Genomic DNA, 14,701 nt, shown 5'->3' with positions numbered 1-14,701 from the left:
AAAACCAATGCCCTCTTTTGTATAAGAGATTCAAAGTAAAGGGAATAAATCTTTAAGTTTCAATGTGCTGATAGTGTACAGCCAAAGCATTGAATTTTTCATTTTTCTCAAACTGTGCATAGATAGTCAAATTCGTATATAAAGTAGCAGTCATAGCCCAAAGACTCAATACATAAGAGTCCCATTCATTAATCCAAGGGAGAATGCACAGAGTGTTTCTAGAATCCAACAAAATATAAAATCCTCGAGTTTCCATTTTAAACAGCAAAATCAATAAAATTACTATTACAGTGCAACAACTCTACAAATACATCAAGAGTTCCCACTCAAAGAGAACCAATATAAAATTCAGATTGTGCATAATACAAAAATCACCAATGAATCAGATTTGCAAAGAAAATTTGCATTTGGGCACCCAAAGTTTATAACCAAAAACGTCCCTCAGTATTTAATCCCATCACTCTGTTTTAAGGCAGATCATCCTCCAGTTCATTAGCAATGAATACTCACCCTTCTTGTTGGTCCAAAACATCATTCCTCTGCACTAGAACAACATCAAGGTCTTCTGCTAATGCCCTCCTTTCCTAATTTCTTAAAGTGTGCTTCCCATTCAGAAAATTATTTATCAAACCCACTTGAAAATTTCTGCACTCCTGAATTTTCCCTCTAGGCTTGGATAATATTACGGATGAAATTGAAAAGCCTTTTACAACAGCAAGACATGAATTGAATGGCATCTATAAATATTCAGCTCAAATTTTGATTAATTTATAAGTAGAGGCTATAATGGTGCTGGCCGCCGCTGGTGGTGGAGAGGATTCACCTTCTGATCATGGGGCTTCCTCCAATTTTGTTCCAATTGTTTCAAATTCTTTGCCTATGTGGAGAATTTTTTAATTAAGAAAATTAAAATCCAGAAAGATCTACAGATTTTGCATATCAAAACCACATTGTTCAGCACCAAATGCCAGTTAAGTGTTCGACATGACATAAATGAGTTGATAACCTACATCCTTTTTTGGCCCAATGTTTTGTTATGGAATTTTAAATTCGATCATTCTGTCCATTATTTTCTGATCTAAATTTACGAGATTTAGTATTATGATTTGTAAACTGTAATTCAGTCAAAGAATGTAAAAAATTTAGCTTTGTAATAACAAACAGTCTTTTCTGTGCAACACTTCCACTTGCGAAGAACTTATCACTTCAAAGATCTCTGGAGAAATAGGACAGGTTTGTTGAACTTCTTGCTTCATTTAAGTAAATGAAGACAACTTCAACGTATAGAAGGTTGAAAGAGTAAAAATTTGATCAACAGTGTAAAAATGGAAGAATACTTCCCTACCTGAGAGCACCAAAGAAACCTGAGAGCAATTAGTTAGTCAGTCAGGAAATTTCTTTGAACGACAGAGTAATCTGGTGGAAAATTTTGGACAATAATTCATCATAAATGAATGTAAAATGTCACACCACAAGAAAGACAGGTAAACAGGTAAACAAGCATGCAAAATAACATGTGGCAAGGTAGACAAACAAGCATCCAAACTGACATAGCCTGAGTGCCCTCATTTACTGCTATTTTTTCTTAAGACAAAATAAAAAGACTACCAGAAAAAATAAACAGAGCCAATTGGAAAATAGAAATAAAAAATCAAAATATACTTTAATAGAAAAAATTGCATACTACCATGGGATAAAATTCTTTGCACATTTTGCAAAGAATAAACTAATTGTCTAATAGTAACATGAAAACTATAGTTTCCTGCCTTTTAGGCAGGGACTAACAATTGTATTGGTATACATTTGTTGTCAGAGGTTCTGAATTAACGAGGAAGCCCTCAACATGAAATCACTGTTAAATTTAAGGATCTCTGATAGATAAAACTATTATATCAGAATTGAACAATAATAAAGGTCCTTACTTGTTATCTGAGATTGTAGAAACAGAGATGCAGATCTTTTTCTTTGAATGGCAGTCGATGTATAGTGATCTTCAGTTTATTGCACCAATGGAGGATCACCGAAACTGAATGTATTTAACCTGCAGTGAAAAGTAAGCAGATCACTGGGACTTGTATGCCGTAGATAGATATTTATCCCAACGACTTGCTCGGCAGATATATAACAATGTGGAGAGTCATCTCTCCGTAGAGTCTAAGTCACAAGGTTCGAGTTCGAGTTCGAGTTCGTCAACTATGAAATTCGGATGATGTTCGACGAGGCAAAAAAAATCAAATAAATTCGACAATAAATTCGTCTTACATAATTTTCTAAAAAAATATAAATATATGATTATGATTGTAAAGTATGATTTTTTTATACTAATCTTTATGAATAAATAGAATTAAAATATATACAAAATAATTGTTTTATTTAATTTTTACTAATTAAATAAAGTGTGAATATTACAAAATTAAAAATAATTAAAAAATATTGTAACAATAATTAAATTAATAAATATGCTACATGTTAATATTTTACTGATAATAAATAAATGTACTGTATACATATAATATACACATGAATATTTTCCTACAATAAATACACATCGATACAAATATTTTACTCTTAATAAAGAGATAATAAAAATAACATTTATTTTAATAATCTTATAAAAGATTAAAACCTAATAATAAAAACACCATCTACTATAATAATCTTAATAAAGTTTCAAACCTAACCAAATAAACAAAAAAATTGTCGCCCGTTGTTAGAGAAAACGAATAGACGAAGTTTTGGATGTCACTGGAGAGCCCGTCGGTTGGAAGGTTACGCAGTTAATCAAACGCATAGGTCGGACAGAGCTAAGCAGACGGTAGGAGGCTGGAGCGGAACGCATCTTCAAATACAAGCTTCAGACAACCCTTCCACAGTGCCACGATATTCAAATGTTCAGACAGTCTTTTTGCCCTAGGTTCAGATACGATTGGATTCATTTCAATAGACCATGGACATCGTTTTATAAGCTTTTTTCGCCCAGAAATCTGATAACATCACCGTACGAATTTCATGACGAATTTAGACGTTTTTTTAATATTTTATATGGGTTCGCCGAATTTCGAACCTGAAGCCGAAAATTCGGCGAACCCTGTGACTTAGCGTAGAGTCATGACTCTACGTGGCCTTGCCTCTATGGAGGCATGACTAATAATTAGTCTGCTTCTTAAATGAGTTGATTTTCATATAACACCTTTCGTAATCGGCGGCAAACTAATTGAATATAAAGTCCCCCGATAATCATAATAGTCTTCTCATGATATCAGCCCAATAACTATAAAGTTTTTTATGTGAACAATTTCATGTATATATGTATATATGTATATATATGTATATATATATATATATCATCTGAAAAACAGAATTCACATAAAACATGAATTCAAGTATTTAACATTACTTCAACTGATGCTATACATCAACAATCACAAGCCAGGTTTTCAGGAGGAAAGTTAAGATTTATATTGGAACTATTTGATGTACAAATTTGCAAAAGAATACTGGAAACATCAGGTACTTGCATCAAGATCCTTTTAACTTCATTTCACTTTCAATCTGCAAAGAGAAAAAGAAAATCGAAGTATTCTTTTGACTAACTCCCAGATTATTATAAACAGTGCATGGCATTACATGCTTGCATTCATTAGCCTCATTGGCACCATCAAGTTGACAAGCACTTTCTCAATTAAGCCAATGTCAGATTTATCATCATTCAGATATTATCACATTATTGAGTTGAGTCGGTTCTCAATTAAATTATCCACTGCTAAAAAATCACTTTATTGGATGCACCAGAAGAGTTAAGGAAATCCCAGGTGAAGATTCCTTCATGCTATCAAGTATCAAGGTTAGGTTCTTTGACAGCTGTCTTCAAATAATCGAATGTGTACAACAACTCAGAATTATAAAAGACTTTTCTTTCAATGCTTTCTGTATCGTCAACCTTTTTAAGTATGTTAAGAGTATAAACATTTTGATTTTTCATTTGGAACAATTCAATTACTCTTCAACTTCGCAGAAGACAAACTACTGACTGGGCTTCAAATGGCCCTTGTCTGAATATTACTTCCACCACTAACTGAAGAATCGGAGATGATAACAGCAAGAGGCATCACAGGACATGCAATTCAGCAGTCCCTAGAGTTAGAATAGTTGTTGAAGGAACTAATGATTTAACACTTGTTATATAGTTGGTCATAACTCCACTCTGAGCTTTTAAAACATGCTAAAAAGACTCTCTTCTATTTTTAACAAAAGACAGGAACTCAAGGTCTTGTTTATGATTGAAATACTACACATTATGAACTAAATTTGATGCTCAACAATGCTGAATCAAGTAATGGTGTGAAATTCTCATAAATCATTAAGATTATTCTCTCTCTCATGCACATTTTTTCCATTGTTTCTTAGACCACCTTCTATACATTTTTAAAATAGATAACAAGTGATTCTTCAAAAATTTATTGGTAAGAGTTCAACATTTAAGCACACACTTTTAAGTCGGGTGTTTTGGAATGTCTTACATCATGTTATTGTATGCACAATTCTTTCCTAATGATGATTATGCTTCTGGATTCGATTGTGTATGTTTTTTTTTATCATCAACGTTTTGGATCACACTCTGTGATGCATCATCGGGATGAGAGAAGGATGTAAGATGTATGCAGACCAGCCAAGTCAAGTAGAATAAAAAGGAGAGAAGGGAGTCATCAACGTTTCGGATCACACTCTGTGATCCATCATCGGGATGAGAGAAGGATGTAAGATGTATGCAGACCAGCCAAGCCAAGTAGAATAAAAAGGAGAGAAGGACTCCCTTCTCTCCTTTTTATTCTACTTGGCCTTCTCTCCTTTTTATTCTACTTGGCTTGGCTGGTCTGCATACATCTTACATCCTTCTCTCATCCCGATGATGGATCACAGAGTGTGATCCGAAACGTTGATGATAAAAAAAAGCCACACAATCAAATCCAGAAGCATAATCATCATTAGTAATGGATTGTGGAAATCTGATATTATTAATTATTTCATAATTTATTAGGTCATTGAAAACATAGCATTGTTACAGAGACATTGACCTGCAATGATATTTAACAGATTTTCATTACCGTCTAAAGTTTACATAGCTTGCTCTTTCATGTTCCCTAACACTATTCATTCAGGCATTAATTTTCAAATATTTTGTAGCGACAAAGCAACTCCTCGATTTTGAAAGTTTGCATGTTTACTATCTTAATGCCGACACATCTGTATATTAAAATTTGTTTGGCATATTGTTTCAACTTTCTGGTAAAGTCGTGATGCAGTCTTTGAATATGACTTGATAATATAAACAATCCTATGAGCTCGAATTGAGGATTAAAATTCCCAGTCTTAATTGACATTATGATCTCTTCTGCAATCAGTTTCCAGCAATTAGTGCATCAACAGTATAGGTGTTCTGAACTAAGGAATTGCTTCAGGCTCTTGGAAGGTTGTCTTTCTCCATTTTCTTATGAGACTGGAAATTAATAGTCAATAATAATGTGTCTCAAATAGCCCTTTAAATTGTTTGAAGAAAGCAAGATTGGTCTTAATAATAAAAATTGGGAATCCTCTTCTAGGTTCACAATACATTCAACCATGGATCTCCATGAATGGTCAAGATCCTTGGAAAGATAAATCCTGTGCACATGCATTGTTTCCTGCCATTGAAGTTGAGATCATATGCTACTTCAAGAGTTGAAACATAAAATAATTGATGGATCTGTGATAGTGTTACCCAATTTGCACCTTTCAATTATAGTCAATGTTTTCTCCACCATCACATGACTTACTAATTTTATGATTCCCCTTGCAGATCAGAAAACTTCAAAGAGAAAATTTGAGGACCGTCTTAAAAGAAATATTACTCAGTTTTGCAGGTGCAGAACATAAAACATGAATTCTAAAAGTTAATTTGTATTCTTACACCTTACTGTTGAGAGAGAGAGAGAGAGAGAGAGAGAGAGAGAGAGATTTATAATCAATGCTGGTGTATTGATTTTAGATTGCCCATTTCAAATGCTGCATCAACAAACTCTCCTGGTAAGGTGGGGAGGGGTGAGTGGTGAGGCATTTATAGATTGTATTTGACGGATTTGTGCCTGTTTCAAGCCTCGCAAACTTATTTGAATATTTGCGAATCAAAATCTTCTTTGCCAGCATTGTGTGACTGTGTGATCAGAATTCCTCACTATAAAAAAATGCAGAACCTCTCTGTGGAAACAACATAACCAATCGGCTGCTTGGCATGAAAGCAGCGTGCAACTGCTAGTTTTTTGAGGCTAGGGATTTCTTTAGCAACAGAATATGGATAATTTGATTCCATATGAAGCCAAATTCCTAGGCTTTGTTGACACTGTGCAATGAAGTGCATGTTGAAAGCTTGCAGTAAGCTACTACTACAAAGCTGGTTTTTTCATGTTGTCAAAATATTTTGCATGTTTCTATTTGTTCTGCATTAATTTGTTTATTTTCAAGTAAAGCAGTTTATTTTTTTGTTCTATGTTGATGGATTAAATGTTGTTTCTAATATTTAGTATAGTCTAGAATAGAATGTTTCTATTCTATTCAACTCTCCTCTTTGTATATATAGATCAGTTTGATCTCTGATTAATTCATTTCAAATTTTCCGCCATTTACATTTGTAACATGGTATCAGAGCTATTGCTTCAAATGGTTTTGAATAGTTTATAATTTCTTTCGAAATTATCTGCTCTAAATTTCGAAATTATTTCTGCCATTTTCTCTACAACCCGTCTAGGGTTTCTGTTCTGAGAAATCTGAAATTCATTCTGCAAATCCCGAGTTCACGTTTTTAAATCGCAGGTTTCTTTGGCTCACGTCTGATCTTCTACAAATCGCGGGTTTCTACCGTCGTTTTTCTGCAACTCGCCGTTTTTTTGCAACTCGGCATTTTGTGTAAGTGAAAACGTGTTCAATCCGCCCTTATCTGCTTGGATCCGTCTATCTCAAATCCGCTTGTTCCAAAATCTGCCTATATCTGCCATTTTTCCTGCAAATCTGACCTTCGAAGCTGCCGACTAGGTTTTTGCTCGAAACCCTAGTTTTTTGACCTCCAAAAATTTTCTGATCACATATTCTTGGTGGGTTTTTTGAAATCTCAAATGGGTCTTCATCAGATTTTTGTGGGTGCCTCGTTTTTTGTGCCTCGATTTTCGAGCCAGCGGATCCGAATTCCGACAACACTTTATTTCTGGGTTTTTCTAGCTCTTTTCTAGGTACTTCTCCAATTTTCCTGGGTCTTTCATTTTCTCACCTCGAAGTTTGTGCCATTTGAAATATTCACATATTATAAGCATCTGTATCAACAGCATCAGAAGTCGGACTCAATTAAACAGTACGCCAATGCTACCCAACACTCAGAGCAAAAAGAATCTATCTACCATGCCTTTATGGCCAGCATACCTGCAAATCATGTGAAATCTTCTGCCTGGTACATCGATTCTGGTGCCTCCCGACATTTCACTCATAGGCGTGATTGGTTTGTTGAATTCACTCCCTATTCTGACTCAATAATCTTTGGAGGCGGTGAAGAATACAATATTGTCGGCAAGGGCAATGTTCAGATTCAGACTGGAGGAAAAAAACTCATGTTTCTCAATGTATGTTATGTTCCTGGCATGAAACATAATCTTCTGTTTGTTAGTCAGATTATAAAGCACTCCCCTCAGTTGGATGTCGTTTTCAATGGAAATAAGTGTTCGATTATTGATCGTGCTTCTCGCACTACCCTTGCTTCCGATCTCGAGGATCATGGTATTTATAGGCTTGTAGATTCAGGCGATTCCCTTAAACATGCCTTCATCGCCGAATCATCCGCTCTCAGCAGTCTCTGGCATCAGCGATACGGTCATCTGAACATTCAATATCTAGCACAACTTGCTCGAGATAATTTAGTCCATGGCCTACCTAATATTCAAACCCAAAACCATCGCGTTTTCGGAGCTTACCAAGCAGGGAAGCAACATAGGACACCATTTAAGAATGGTGAAACATGGCGGACATACAGAGTACTCCAGCTAGTCCATGCTGACGTATGTGGTCCTATGAATACTCCTTCTATTACTGGGAACAGGTATTTTTTACTCTTTGTGGATGATTTCAATCGCAAAATGTGGGTATAGTTTCTTAAGCAAAAATCAGATGCCTTTCTTGTATTTCAGCAGTTTAAAGCTCTAGTAGAAAAAGAGTCTGGTTCCTCCATCCGTACTCTTAGGATTGATAATGGGGGGGAATTCTGTTCTTCTACTTTCTCTGCCTTCTGTACTACTCATGGCATTAGACGTCAGTTCACCACACCTCACACCCCTCAGCAAAATGGTGTTGTAGAGCGTCAAAACCGTACCATCACAAAAATGGCTAGGGCTACGCTAGAACATAGAAATGTTCACAGAAAATATTGGGCAGAAGCAGTATCCACAGCTGTCTACCTTCTTAACCGGTCACCCACCCTTGCAGTTAATCATAAGACTCCTGAGGAAGCCTGGTCTGATCGCAAACCTAGGATCAACCATTTGAAAGTTTTTGGCTCTCTGGCATATGTATGTATTCCTGATGCCAAACGCACTAAGTTGGATTCCAAAAGCCAGAAACTTATGTTTACAGGATACAGTCACACACATAAGGCCTACAGACTGATTGATGTAAATACTGATCGTTTAATCTTCAGTCGTGATGTTGTGTTTGATGAGGAATTTGGACCATTTCCGCTCTCTGACTCCCCACCACATTCCGAGATTCAGTCTTCAGCAATCTCTAACTTAGGTTCTTCTATTTTATATGAGTCATCTGATGCTACTGATACACCACCTCAGTCACTTCCAGATAATACAACTCTTGTTCCTGCTTCTCCTCCAGCTATTCCAATAGCATCTGATATTAGCTCCTCGACTCTTCGGCCAAAATGGTGGGCTCAAACGCTTAGTGATCTTCGTCCTGATGAACTCATTGAGGGTAGAACCTCCAGAAATAAGAGCCTTCAGCACAACACAGTTAATATAGCTCTTATGGCCAACATCCACAGTATCCCTGAGCCCCAGATATATGCAGAGGCCAAAGGAATTCCAGAATGGGAACAAGCAATGGATTCTGAGCTTCAGAGTCTTCAAAAGAACCACACTTGGGTTCTTTCAGATCTTCCTCCTGGGAAGAAACCCACTAGCTGTAAATGGGTCTATAAGGTCAAGTACCATGCAAATGGTACCTTGGACAAATACAAAGCTAGACTTGTTGCTCGAGGATTCACCCAGCGCGAAGGCATTGATTATGAGGAGACATTTGCACCGACAGCCAAAATGAGCATTATTCGCATTCTTCTTGCAATTGCAGCTCAGTATGGTTGGAAAGTTCATCAGATGGATGTGAAGAGCGCCTTTCTCAATGGTGAATTACAGGAAGAAGTCTACATGACGCAGCCCCCAAGTTTTAAGGTTGCTGGTTCAAAACACAAAGTATGTAGACTCCAGAAGGCCCTCTATGGTCTTAAACAGGCCCCTAGGGCTTGGTACATAAAGATTGATCATTACTTGGTTACTCAAGGATTTCAGCGTAGTCCGTCAAACAGTAATCTGTATATTAAACACTCTGGTAATGATATTCATTTTCTTGTTGTCTATGTGGATGATTTGATCATTACTGGAAATTCAGAACATTTGACTTCAGAAATCAAACAGGATCTATGCAGAACTTTTGATATGACAGATCTCGGATTGCTTCATTATTGTTTAGGTATTGAGGTTTGGCACACTGACAACAACATTTTTTTGTCTCAGTCCAAGTATGCCAGAAGTTTGCTTGATAGGTTTCGAATGCAAGATTGCAAATCTGTCTCCACTCCTATGGAGACTGGTCTGAAATTGTCCGCACAATCTGTTTCTCCTCCTGTAGATGAAACACTCTTCAGGCAGCTAGTAGGTAGTCTCATCTACCTTACTACTACTAGACCTGATCTCAGTTTTACAGTCAGCTACATCTCACGGTTCATGACAAACCCCAAGACTGATCATTGGATTGCAGCGAAACGTGTGTTAGGCTATGTACATGGTACTTCAGATTATGGTCTTCTTTACACAAGGAGTACTACTCCTCAGCTCAGTGGATTCACTGATTCCGATTGGGCCGGCTCAGTTGATGATAGGAAATCTACTTCTGGCTATGTGTTTAGTATCGGATCTACAGTAGTTACTTGGACCAGTAAGAAGCAACAGGCACATGCACTCTCCTCTACAGAAGCAGAATATAGAGGAGCTGTCAAGGCAGCTTGTGAAGCAGTTTGGCTCCGGCAGATGCTTGCAGATATGCATATTCCTCAAGTAGGTCCGACTTCTTTGTTTTCAGACAATCAGGGCGTACTCAAACTTGCCAAGAACCCAGTGTTTCATGAACGAACCAAGCACATCGAGCTTCATTGCCATTACATCCGACAATTAGTAGAAGATGGATCTATTCAGTTACGCTATGTTCCTACCTCAGAGCAATCAGCAGATATTTTCACTAAACCCCTTGGTCCTAACAAGTTTGTTAAATTCAGGGGATCTATTGGTGTAGTAAATAGATTGAGCATTAAGGGGGGGTATTAAAATAACCTTCATGTTTCCTTTTAATGCTCACTATTGTATCTTATTATATCTCTGTAAATATTAGAATGTTTCTAATATTTAGTATAGTCTAGAATAGAATGTTTCTATTCTATTCGACTCTCCTCTTTGTATATATAGATCAGTTTGATCTCTGATTAATTCATTTCAAATTTTCCGCCATTTACATTTGTAACAAATGTAGCTTACGATAGTAAGATATAATCAAGAAGTATAAAAAGCAGTGACCGTGATCAAGTCATGTTTGCAAAAATGTTGAGAGCTTTCCATAACAGAAATGAAAAATCTTTCCATTGAGTCATGTAAGACTACATTACATACTTGAATATAGAGAAGACGAGGGTTCGCAGAATCCCACTACATGACATGAAAGAGTGGTAGAATATTATTCTATGATCAATAAATTAATAGATGCATTAACAGTGAGAATTGTAGCATATTGCATGCATGGTTTGTAGTCCATTCACAAATGCCCAATTTCTGAATGTGTTGATATGAAACACCCTAGTTAATGGTATAATTTTCATTCAAGATGCCAAAGACAGAGTAAAGACATAGTAAGAATTGCTGTCTCTGATACAAATCTTGAACACCAGTATAACTCTTGCAAGGAGTGTGGAACCCCCTTTCTAATATGTCTCAATCAACACTGAAACACATACAAATCTAAACTATATAACAACAAAGCAAAATGAAATGAACAGCAGAGCTGCAGAAAAAACCCTTCAAATTCTCCCAAGCTATGAATGCTGAAAAAATGAATATCACTTACTCCCATGCTGCTTTACCCTACCACTTTCATTTCCCATGCTAAATATACAATCAAAGTTGTACTGTAGGAATGAATGGTTATTCAAAAACTCTGCACAGCTCCCTCCACGTGAATGTCCCTGCATCAACTCTACCACTTTCATTACCCTACCATTTTCATTTCCCATGCTAAATATACTATCTTTTTGTGCTTCATGTTCAAAAGTCAACATTTCATTGTTTCTATATTATTTTTACTGCCTTCCAAAAAGTGTGAGAAAATTCACCTCCGAAACCCATCAGAGTCAGCCTGCCACAAATTTAGGGTAACAATGTTAAAAACATGGCTTTGAGAGATGATGCATTTGTGGTAAACTTGCAAAAAGTTAAAACCTGAGATAAACTTTCAACTCGCAAAGACCTGAGGTCATGCATTTGTTGCATTCACTCAATCAACTTAATGAATTTTGACAGAAAACTGCGCTCTTCTACATTTCTCTGTTTTTGGAAAATGTCAAAATCATTATTGAAAACCCTTAACACGAAAGCCTAAGAAACTCATCATCATTTTCATCGTTCTTTATTTAAAAGCAGTTTCTTTAAATTTTTAAACCCTCGGCAACTTGCTTAATCTATGAATTTTCTCACATTCATTAAATCGTAAGTGTTTTCTGCTACGTATAACACAGCAACCTATTCCTTGCAATTTAAGTTGTGCGAAATTGAAGATGTGGAATTGGAAAAAAATGAAACTCTAACTTCTCCAAAAATCCAATTTTTATATTTATTGTACCAGAGCCTGAAATTGACCTGATCAGCCTCAGTCCCAAAATTCTGCTTTAAACTATTTATTAGCTGACTTCCACCTAAATTTTTTTGTGATGTTATTGTTGATGAACTTCACAGAAAATGCAAAACCCTGCTGTTTTGGTTTCCTGGTTTCATCATCATATATTATTGAAGAACTCACTTCGGAGTTGTAAATGTTACCACATCAAACCCATAATTACAAATTCTGTGAACATCTAGGAGCTATGAAACTTGTTTTCTGAATGTTATGAATGGACTTTTCAATCCTTGCACTAGCATGGTTCCCATTTGGAACAAAACAAGATAATTTCTAAGATAATTTTCAGATTTAACAAAACATCTTCGCATTAAATATTCACCAATTGTATCAAACCCAATGACAGTTGTGACCGCAATCAGCTCACTTCAAATATTTAATGACTGCAATCCATACCTTGCTTGAAGAGCGACCAGATCAGTTCTTTTGTTGTGCCTTATGAGTATTGGCTCTCAATTTCTCCATCCAGGATTATGTGTTCTTTCAGCTCTTGGTGCGCTTGGAGGCACTAGAGACGGCATTTTCATAAATTGTCCATAGTGCTTTAGATTTAGAATGCTCTTTTATAATCTTGCTAATAAACTTCGCCTCTGTCATCCCCAATACCGTCGTAAAAGAAGGGTTGAAGTCACTGGTGGTTTTGATTTTCTCGCAAACGAGAAACCTGGGCCTCAAAGTCTTCGCCAAACTGACTGTTAATATCCTAGGGTTCTTCAGTACATAATTTGCCGGGAGCTGCATGCTATTAACTAGAAAATTCATTGTTTCCTTAACATTTTCCTTGGACAGAGTGAAGATTAGAGGACTAGCTCCCAGTAGTTGCCAGGTTTCTTCAGCCGTGAGCCCGCAGAGTTTGAGATTCTCTATCTTGATCTCTAGCGTTTCCACGCGGCTCATAGCCACCGTACTCACAATATATTTGTAGCGTTTACTCATTTTGCCGGCGCAAATCTTGTTGATGAGGTCCACTTGTGCGGGGATTAGAGATATTCGTGTGAGAAGCTCTGGGCGTACCTGTAAGAAGCCTATGAGCTCCATCCCAGAAAAACCCCATCCTTCCCAGAAAGCAAGCGAGGGTTTCAGGGTCTTCTCCAAGCTACAATTCAGAAGTCTTGGTCTTCTTAACAGGGCTTTCACAAGCACATCCTTGGACTGAAATACATTCTTCAGAAACTCCATCGTTGGGAGAATGTTGTTTTCGAGGCTCATGCGCAATAATAATGAATTTCTTGTCATTAGTTTGGCCAGATCTCCACCCACAAAACCGAAAACTTCCATTAGTCTGAGCTTGGGTTCCAATATTGTTTCTGTAGAACCGATAAGCTTGAACTGTTTCCTTAATATATTGGCAGCTTCGGATCCAGTACAGCCGTGGTTCATTAACGAATGAATGATCTTCTCTACGTTGGCAAGGGTTCGAAGGTTCTGCAAATAGGGGGCTGACTTCAAAGCCCGAGTGATCTCGGCCTCCGACATGTTGAGTTTAGAGGAGGCAAACTGTGAAAAGAGGCTCTGTGACTGAGCTTCTGTTGAGAAAACATTGTAATAAAAATGAAATGGGTGAATAGAAAACAGCTTGCGGCATAAAGTGGAGGTCATGGAAGCTGCTGCAACAACACATAGTTCGCGGCTCAGCATGTTGTTCGGGAAAAGAATAAGTTAGGGCTTCCACTGAGAAAAATTGTATTGATAAATCGTGGATTCCAAATTTATAGTCGTTGCATTCTCGGTCACTCAAAATATTTATGTAATAAAAAATTTAGGTGATAACTTCTCATTTTGTCATGTGAAGGCAGTAATTTCAGGCTGCTTAGAAGAAATTTACAATTAAATTTTCTGAATTCTAAAATTTTGTTTTAGTGACCAGATATATTTCAAAAATTATAGGTAATTTGTTTAGTATAAGAAATTCAATCTTAGGATAAGTAATGAATGAATTGATAAATTTGTTTATTTTCATAGATTTATAGAATTGTTTAGTTTCTTTAATGTAGATTTATAGAACATAAAAATATGTATAATTGAATTTATGAATTTGGTTAGTTTATATAGGGTAGATTTTTATTAGAATATTAAAATATTTATTACATTACATTATAAGCACTATTAAATCAAAACTCTTATATGAGTGCATATGTCTTCTTTAGTCACTCTCAAATAAAAAATAAAAAATTATCATTATTTATTTCTTAATTATTTTGTATTGAATTTGTCACATGTTTCTAATAAGATGAAATTATTCATATTATGTAAATTATTCATATTTTGTATATAGTCTATGACATGGTTTATTATCATTTAAATATTTTAGAAATAAAAATAAGACTCTCTATTTAAGTTTCAATTGGTTCTCACAAAAAAAACACAAGAAGAAAAATAGTTTTCCAAGGAGAAATCAGAAATTAAACTATCAGCTATAAAGAGCCTATCAACCCTTTTGAATTCAATGGGTATTCTTGATCATTCT

At 36.1% G+C, this 14,701-nt stretch overlaps 1 protein-coding gene across 2 annotated transcripts; it reads right to left on the bottom strand.

The window, feature by feature from the left end:
• Window positions 1-249: 249 nt before the first annotated feature.
• Window positions 250-13,946, bottom strand: LOC149546188 (uncharacterized). Of its 2 annotated transcripts, none has more exons than XM_089791050.1 (2): window positions 12,631-13,946; window positions 250-2,041 (listed from the first exon to the last, which is right to left on the bottom strand). In XM_089791050.1, exon 1 carries the CDS (start codon window positions 13,870-13,872, stop codon window positions 12,718-12,720), a length of 1,155 nt encoding a protein of 384 aa, XP_089647176.1. In that variant the 5' UTR covers window positions 13,873-13,946; the 3' UTR covers window positions 250-2,041; window positions 12,631-12,717. The 2 variants fall into 2 exon arrangements, with proteins under 2 accessions (XP_089647176.1, XP_089647177.1); XM_089791051.1 differs by lacking the exon at window positions 250-2,041 and adding an exon at window positions 11,000-11,697.
• Window positions 13,947-14,701: the final 755 nt, after the last annotated feature.

Source organism: Cupressus sempervirens, chromosome 7 (assembly GCF_028749045.1).
Source record: "Cupressus sempervirens isolate cs-2001-9-10 chromosome 7, ASM2874904v1, whole genome shotgun sequence".
Taxonomy (NCBI): domain Eukaryota; kingdom Viridiplantae; phylum Streptophyta; class Pinopsida; order Cupressales; family Cupressaceae; genus Cupressus; species Cupressus sempervirens.
Note: the sequence above shows the minus strand (reverse complement) of the source record. Positions and strands in the feature narration are given on the sequence as shown.